At 33.5% G+C, this 9,245-nt stretch overlaps 1 protein-coding gene across 1 annotated transcript; it reads right to left on the bottom strand.

Annotated features, from left to right (window-relative positions):
• Positions 1-2,387: 2,387 nt before the first annotated feature.
• Positions 2,388-7,170, bottom strand: LOC149779069 (uncharacterized). Its single transcript, XM_089938553.1, has 5 exons — positions 7,068-7,170; positions 6,457-6,591; positions 5,338-5,453; positions 3,716-3,824; positions 2,388-2,632 (listed from the first exon to the last, which is right to left on the bottom strand). Exons 2-5 carry the CDS (start codon positions 6,578-6,580, stop codon positions 2,448-2,450), a joined length of 534 nt encoding a protein of 177 aa, XP_089794679.1. The 5' UTR covers positions 6,581-6,591; positions 7,068-7,170; the 3' UTR covers positions 2,388-2,447.
• Between the last annotated feature and the right edge of the window lie 2,075 nt (positions 7,171-9,245).

Genomic DNA, 9,245 nt, shown 5'->3' with positions numbered 1-9,245 from the left:
GATCGTGGACATTGGCTGTTGTCTTGTTATGGACCAGTTTTGATATGCTCACGATGAGAAAGTCAACATAGCAATTCTAGTGCCGTTTCATGCGGGATGAACATGCGTTGTGGGATACCGGCAAAAATAGTATTCTTTAGATACGGGGGTGGGGGTGGGGAATGGAACTCTTATCTACTGGCGCCCTGCATAATCATATTGGGGCATGGAACAATTATTCAAGGGAGTAAACTCAGTTGCAACGAGAGATCAGGAAGTCTCCACGGATGACCCTCTTGGGGCCAATGGTCCCAAATTTGAACTACGCTATTTCTTGCGGCAGCATCACTTCTGCGAGACACTTAAACTGGCAGACATTGAACATTAAGGTATCAAACTATTTCCAGAGGCAACTCGAACAAGCATGCACTTATCAATCCCGTGTCAAGCGTGTCATAAAAAAAACGTATGGAAACAACAACAAAATACAATAACAGACAATCGTCGATTGAGTTACTTGTGCTATATATGCACATGTATTTGGCTAATTAGAAACCTTTGCGTCTCTCAGTGCCACGTATATCATAACTCACATCAACTTGAATAACCGTTAACTTTAGCGTGGCTGTCGCGACAGTAGATAATTGATAAAAAAAAAATAAAAAAATAATGCCACACTGGCTATTAAAATACGCCAAAATTGGCAACACACACACACGCAAATGCAGTTGTGAAATGAAATTTCAATGGCACTGTCAAACAACGAAGTGTCGGATGATGAATAGGCATGAATCCCTCTTTCATAAAGTGAATACGGACAACCTCGACAACATGGTGACGATTAATCATGTGAATTGGTTTCATGTGGCAGATACACATTAACGTGTTTTGGAGGTTATCGCGCTTATGTTGTCATCCCAGGGGGTTTAAATGTTTAAAATGTATTCCGTGAGGTGCTCCGAGACACCAGTGAATGCTGCAATTAAATAAAATTGCCGATTGGAGACTTTTTAGATAGTAACACGAGAGTACAAGTAGCACTCGCGCTACATTTATTGGTGGCGGACCACAACCAGATAGTGTAGTAGTCTTCTTGCACGGCCAGATTAGATATCGGTTAGTTTCATCAACGATTCAACATTGTACCCGAAGGAATTGTTGTACAGTGCCGGCACGGAAATTTTAATTCCACTGGTCAGAAATAGCAACTACTTCCTCGGAATATCCAAGTGTGAAATACATCCGCGATTGACAGAAACAACCGTGGGCATGAGAGTAAAAACTGACTACTCTCTAAACAAGAGAGAGAGAGAGAGAGAGAGAGAGAGAGAGAGAGAGAACACTGTTTGACGCCGTGAACATTTGCCAGTATCACGACCTTAAATTACAACTTAACTAGTTTAGACTGTCACTCTAGTTTCCTAGTTAAAATACAATGCAATAAAAAAAAGTTATTCGTTCATTATTTCTTTTAAAACAGGATTATTCTTAATTTTTTCCGTTATAGAATGACAAACATCATAGGAAAATAACTGTGTATATTTGATGTACCCTTATTGTAACCCCTTCATTGAATTATTTTAGACTGTGACTCTAGTCTCCTCGTTCAATCTTGCAATGAAGTAATACATTTATTCGTAACCCCTTCATTGAATCTACAACCAGTAACTGAGCACCCTAAGTATTATATATCCAACTGCCTTCATTGCACTCACATTTTCAATAAAGTTCTACCAGGTACTCTAGTTGCAATTATTCTGATCATCCATGCCTCACGGAGTCTCTCCAGAAAGAGGGATAATTGACCATACAGAACAAATGCCTCGATAAAATATTAAAAGAGTACGTCAGGTAAGAAGCTTCTCCGTATAAATGTAGACAAAATCTGTACTTCCGAAATTAACAGAATATTTTTAGTAGTGCTGAAGAAAATGAACCAAAGCACCTCAATCTTTAATATCAAAGCAAATTAGCACTTGGAAACATTTAACACAGACACGAACATGGACTGACATTTTATTAGTGGATTTCATTACGATTAGGATGTCACATAATTAAACATTACACAAAGAAGCTAATTGATGGTCAAAAGCACAACAGAAATGTTGATGTAGAACATGGGTTGGATGACATTTACAATCATTCGTGTTTTGTAAACAGGATATATAGTTTTAGGCAAACAATATATCTATTTGAGTCGGGCTAGATGTAGGTAAATTAGTGTCCTTTCAAAACCGCATTGATATCAACACAACATGGCTGACTGTCTACTTGTTCCATATCTGAATTGGTTTTGCCTGGTCTGTTCCTTGTCCTTAGTTTCGTAGCGATGATCGAAAGAAAGAAAGATATACAGTTTAACAGAATGTAGATAAGTCAAAATAACAGCGGGAACTCAGAATGAGTCAATGATTTTTATTCATTTATCATAGTTACAATTGGAAGTGGTAAGTATACAAATAGTTACACTAGCAATTGAGAATCACACCATAGTGAGTAACAATTATGCACGATCCGTTACATTCAGGATTGATTTGGCGAGTTAAAAGATCATTCATGGCTTCGAATTCTTCATGGGTCTTCTCGGTCCAGGGAACACTCTGTACGTAATCACAACTAATGACAAGCAAGAAGTTTTTTCTCAGAGCCGTTCCTAAATTACAAAATATATTGTGTTATATATATATATATATATATATATATATATATATATATATATATATATATATATATATATATATATATATATATATATATATATATATATATAGATAGATAGATAGATAGATAGATAGATAGATAGATTGTTATATACTGTATCCGTCGATTGATCATATTGTGTTTTATATATATATATATATATATATATATATATATATATATATATATATATATATATATATATATATATTGTTATATACTGTATCCGTCGATTGATCTATATATATATATATATGTCTGTGTGTGTGTGCGTGTGTGTGTGAAGATTTGATTATCTGATTTATGTTTTGTGCTTGAAATTTGTCCATGATTGAATGTAGAGTTCTGGCCTCTCTGACTATTTTTATGGCTCAGGGTTGTGTCTTCCTGAATTCTCCCATCAAGCTTAATTTGAACACCTGATCTTGTCTGCGACGTAGTGAATTTTTTCATTAACAGTTAGCTGTTTTATATATGAAAATATTATTGCGTCATTGGTCAGGTTACATTATGTGTGTAAAAGACAATAGGTATACAGTTATTCATTCCTGCTACTGTTGTGTACAAATATAATTAATCATTGGAATTAAAACATGATCTTTAGCTAGTTGGACTATACGACCATTGGAAATTATTAAGGACTCATTCAAATTCATTCGGAACATTATATAGTTTTGGACCTGTAACAGGCGAATTGGAATTATTCGGATTTAATTCGCAACACCATACGTTCCACTGAAATTTTCACTTTGTAGCTTTAAGAAATAAATTATTTGTTACTTGTACATAACTTGTTGGCTTTCCTTTTTTCTGATGAGTGTGTTTGCTTGTGTGTATTACAGTGTCTGAGTGTGCATTGTTACATCGTAATATATAGGACGCTGAAACCGCTGAGAGACCGACTGTTGTTGTAGTCGGTACGAGATTGCGTTGGTAGCAGACAAGACAATTCAGTAGAAGGGGATTATGCAGACCATGTTAGTATTGCAGAATACTGAGGTAGCTAATGCTTGACCTTTGAAGTCATATGTCTTACCAGAAATAAAATATTCCTTGTTTATTTCAAATTCAACTCCACAATTATCTGGTTTCCGTGCAGTCACCAATTCGAAGTTTTCGCTTTCTCCCATTTGCGTAGGTCCCTCCTGAAAAGGGAGAGGTGAAATGTCTTTTGATCGAATCATATTGATTTGTTTTCCCGTGAGTCTAACAAAATAAAGAGTGCGATTGTCAATCCGATGACACAATGTATTAATAACTCTTTCTTAAAGGCAAAGAAGTATTAGTTTTTTCCTCACTAAAACGATTCTATTATAGATACCAACGATATCTGAAGATGTGGTCTTTGATTTAACTACCGTGTAAGGCTTATTAGAAGGCCTCCAGTAAGCACTCTGTTTTATAGCAGTGTAGAGCTGATTCTTTAAATGTGTGGCATCTGTGAAGGTTCATATTATTCAATAAGCAATACGTGTTCTTTGTATTCCATTGTCCAATGCTAGATGGTTTGTATTCCATTGTCCAATGCTAGATGCTTTGTATTCCATTGTCCAATGTATGCTATAATGCTAGACAGCTACAAGTTGCATATATAGAATGATCAAAGCTATGTTTGGTAAGAATAGCGAAAGGTAAGAAAAAAATACATGTTTGGTTTCTATAAATGTCTCTCTTCAACGCTGCATGAATTACTAATCATAAAGACGTATAATTACAATGTCTGGGTGCAAATGTAAGAGGCTTAAATATATTACAATCTTCGGCAAATATAATTATTTATGTTTTGCGCTCTTGAGTTCAATGAAAATGTACTGGCGTGTGCCCACATAAGTACGAAGATATAGGAACTGAAGTGAGGATTGAGGAACAGATCTACAATATCTCCTATGAAGGTCAGAAGGTTCAAAACGACAAGAATTACTCAAGAAGCAACGAAATAATCTTAAATATTTTGCTTTTCTTGAACTGTGTAATTTCTGAATATTAAATGTTTGCTGCACAAAGACTTAAATACTTCAATGACGAATTCCAGGATTTATAGAATAAATCAGTACTTAATAAGTGCAAACGTTTAGCATATCAATCCATTGGGTACATTTGATGTGTGCTTGCAATGGTGTATTCAAATATTACATCACTCTATTTTGAAATAAACAATGCTAAAAACTAACAAAATCTGTACAGAAATTGAAATTTTCAATCAATTTGGAAGAATACGATTGATTTTTTCTCCTTATGCAAATATAAAAAAAAATGGATAAAAGTTTACAAAGAAAGAGTTATATGGTAGACAAAATCACCAAAACACCAAAAGAACTTTAACTTTGTCACAGTTGTCCAGAATTAATCGAATGAATTTATTCCAGAGCTTATTATGAGTCCTACAGTGTAAATGATACAGCTGTGGTACAGGAAACTAAACTAGCACTATTCATAAGTATGTTGTATCACAGTTCCTTTCTCTTTTCATGTTAAATGTTCTTAGGTTACGCAACATCATGGAAAGTGTTAGATGGTTGGTAAAATTTTTTTTGATAACTCTGCATCCGTATGCTGTCTTAGATTACGAAAATAATTGTTAGACATTGCACTCGAGAAACACAGCGGAGCTGTTGGGATTCGGCCAAATGTTTATCATAAATATATCTTTTTACTTACATGGTACATGACGTTCAAATACATCTTGTATTTACTGAAGTAAGCATTCTCTGGGTTACTGACAGGTTGTTGTTTTTGATCTTGATATTCCACACTCAGTGGAGTTGCCATGATCACTGTAGTACAGAAACGTATGATTTTAATAGGATCACGAAGCTCAACAGTAAGGAGCCAACAAATGTGTTCAGTCGCGTTTGTATACGAGAATGCACGTTTACGTTCCATAACATTGTCGTTCAAAGTATTAAATTTAGTTTGACAATTTTCTATTGACTTTTTCAATTGAGAAAGTAAAGAAAGGTACATATTAATGACGACTTTATCAACGTTTGATTTCCAGCATATTGTAAAGACTTAAAGCAGCATACTAATTAACGTGGTATTAATTTTTTTTATGTTGGAGAATTTATCAAAGAAATGATTCGTAGATACGATATCTGATTTTCGACATCAACTTATGACATCGTTAATTGGAGTCGATTTTAATATTTTTAAGTGAGTACCCTATAGTGGAGACAATTTGTATTGTTTATTAGTTCACTTCCTACCAGAGTATCCAAATTACGACTGTAAGCTGCATTTCGACATTGATCATAGTAATTATAAAGTAAAACAATATTGAGTGTGATTATTTATTTTGCCTCGTCTCTTGCGGACCTCTGCAGAGAATGTTATAATATCGAGCGTAAAGGACGTAGGAGATCCAGTCTAAGATCATTCCAACCTCGTGACCACTGTTGCATGAATATAATTAAATGCTAGAAATCAAGATTTCCAACAAATCAAATTAGAAAGTACATTACAAAGTTATTAATACAAGAAGCGGTAGATGAGCAATATTTGGGCAATAAAAACTTACGTCTGTAATTGTTGTACATATATATAGTAGCATACGTAGGACTAGTAAGTACCATGAAAACAACATTATATTTAGAAGTGATGGTGGTATTAGTATCAACAGCAGTTTTGAGAAAGTATTTTACAGTTGTATCATTACTTGATTCATTACCAATAACATCTCTATATCCACCATCATATTCATCAAAGTTATTCACGTTCTTCTTTCTCTTGCTTTTAGCTTGAATGCACTAACCTAAGTAATGTAATAATGTTACCAACATGTCAGGTTATTACAGATGGCTTGTTCCATTGTGGTCTTTTTACCGCATTTGCAGGCAGAGATTACATGGATGGCCATCATCAGCACAAAGAGAGATTGCAGGAACATTAATGGTCTGTCCATGATACAACAACCTCAATAAAACAAAATATATGATCATGACTTAACATAGTGGCAATCATAAAGTGCTAAAGCCGTGCATCACGTGCACATAAATACGTGTCTTTATATAAACACATGTAATGTAGCTATATTCCTTCGTATTAGCCCGTAGGTCAGAATTGAAGTTACTATTACTAAAATTAAAAAAGACAAACCTGAAATATTGGTAATAAAATCCAGCCAAATATATGCAATCTTGCCTCATAAAATCAAGGCGAGAAAAAGAAACACTGTTTATATATTTGGAACAAATTAGTTGCGATTTTACTTTGTTGCCGACCCAATGAAATTAAAGAATCAGTATCTTATACGATTTCGAATAGTGAGCTTCCTATTATAATTATACAATGTCCTGACTCATAAAAAATTATATTACTAACCATTAACTAGTTAAGCCATCTGACAGCAATGCAAAGTGAATTATTATAAAAATAAAAAAGAAGTTTACCATCGGTCACTCAGAATTTCTTTTCGAAATAGCTGTTCAGACGGTGATGACAGCAGCGAGGCGTCTTGATGTTGATATCTGCCGAAGAAAATATTCTGTTGGCTTATATAGTCCACACCACGTGAAAATGAACTGTACGCTAAAGGTAAAATAATAGAATTTATTTGATGGACTTTAATCAATTATGACATAATGTTTATTTAAATACTCTAGTTAGACTAAGGCATTTCATCTCGGAGAATTGAATAACCGGTTAATCAGTATATTATTTGAAGTTTTAACAGCTGTTTCTAACCTAATTACACAAAGTGGAGAAAAACGCGAGGCAGCTATATGTTGGATTGTATGTAAATGTGTCAACTATTATCGAAAGTAGTGTTATGTAAGATAAAAGTATGACAGAATCACCCTTTGATTGAGTTAATGACGATTTACCTTATTGGATAGATTAATGGGGACAGGATGCAATACTATTTCATGAAAGATAACGTTTTGAGAGAACAAAATCCACTCCATTGTTTTGTTGAAATTGTGATTAAAATCATTTGCAATAATAATAATGATGATAATAATAATAATATTAATAATAATAATAATAATAATGATAAACATACAAATAATAATATTAATTGTCAGAATACATCTTCAATATTTGATTAACTTTACGATTGGTCTTTGTTTATTTTATCTGCTCAATCAGGCAATAAATTCACCAATCATCAAATAATCAATCATCAGAATTGCAATGATATAAAATAAGCAGTAATCCTTACCAAAAATAAAGAAGAAAAATTTATTATAAAATATTTCAGAAAGCTTCATTTGACTTTTGAAATTGAAATTCACTTTGTTTCAGAATATTTCCATTCCCTGGTATTTTAGTTTCATTTAGTTGAGGAATTTTGAGTGAGATTCAACAAGCTTTCAGAATGCTATCTAAAGTGGAGAACTTTACTTGAAACCCTACCAGCGAAGGGTTGAAGAGGACGAATTGCTCCAGCTTGGCACATAATATCATTTTTCTGAAGCGATGGCGTTTTTAACGAAGCAAGAAATGCAATACATTGGATACAAGTGCTTTTCATGTGATTAGTAAGTTTATATACGGTTCGGGTAGGAAATTAAAAGATTTGCAAGTAAAGATCCATATGGAAATAACGTTAAGAATGCTTTAACTTCAGACGAAATGATGCAAATAAAAAATAGAATATGAAGAAAGGGAACTGCAAATGGAAACAGAAACCGAAAAAATGAAAACACAGGTTATATTGAAGGTACCGGAACTGGCATTGGGAAAACATCCCTCAAATTTACACACGATTTTAGGTTTGGAAATTACTATAAATATTTGCTAAGTACTATATATATATATATATATATATATATATATATATATATATATATATATATATATATATATATATATATATATATATATATATATATATATATGTGTGTGTGTGTGTGTGTGTGTGTTTGAAACTAAATGTTTTCTGAACTAAATTTAGCTCTGGGATAAAGCACGCCAACATATCAATGCAGAGAACATAATGAAAGATAGAAACAGCAATATTATGGTATTAACATCGTTTATCCATCAAAAGAGTGTTTCGAATTAACAAATTCGAGATAGTGTAATATCTGTTAAAATAAATCGAACATCTATATAACTGCATCAGACACGTTATTTCTAGATACTCTTTTGATGGAAATTGGTGGCAAAATGGTTGAATATGCTTCATATAAAATATCTTTAAAACAAGAACAAGAACTCGTGCATGAAATACGGTCTTTAGAGACTATGTTGCGTAATACAGGGCATAGTGGCAGACTGGGCGGTTGTCTCCTACGCCAGAGGTCTTGGGGTGCGAAAACCCCTTAAGGCTATCATGGTCACCCTGTGCGTCATTAACATTTAATACGCCACAGTAGAAAATAGCAATTCTGCTGAAAATTCTGTTTAGGTGTCAGAATAAATAAAGGTAATTCGAAAATATTGGAGAAAGTAATCTTCCAGGCAAACTCATCTGATTAAAAGCAACAGTTGTGGAGGATTGGGAGAAACCTGCAAGAAGATTTTGTCACTTACGTAGAAAATATGTGACAGAAACTATCAAAAAAATAATTAAGGACGAAAATGTAAACTGCAAGAAATCAATTTGACTTTCTTGAAGAAGA

Source organism: Sinohyriopsis cumingii, chromosome 17 (assembly GCF_028554795.1).
Source record: "Sinohyriopsis cumingii isolate HCF-2022 chromosome 17, ASM2855479v2, whole genome shotgun sequence".
NCBI classification, from domain to species: Eukaryota; Metazoa; Mollusca; class Bivalvia; order Unionida; family Unionidae; genus Sinohyriopsis; species Sinohyriopsis cumingii.
The sequence above is the reverse complement of the archived record's forward strand: the minus strand, read 5'-3'. Positions and strand labels throughout refer to the sequence as shown.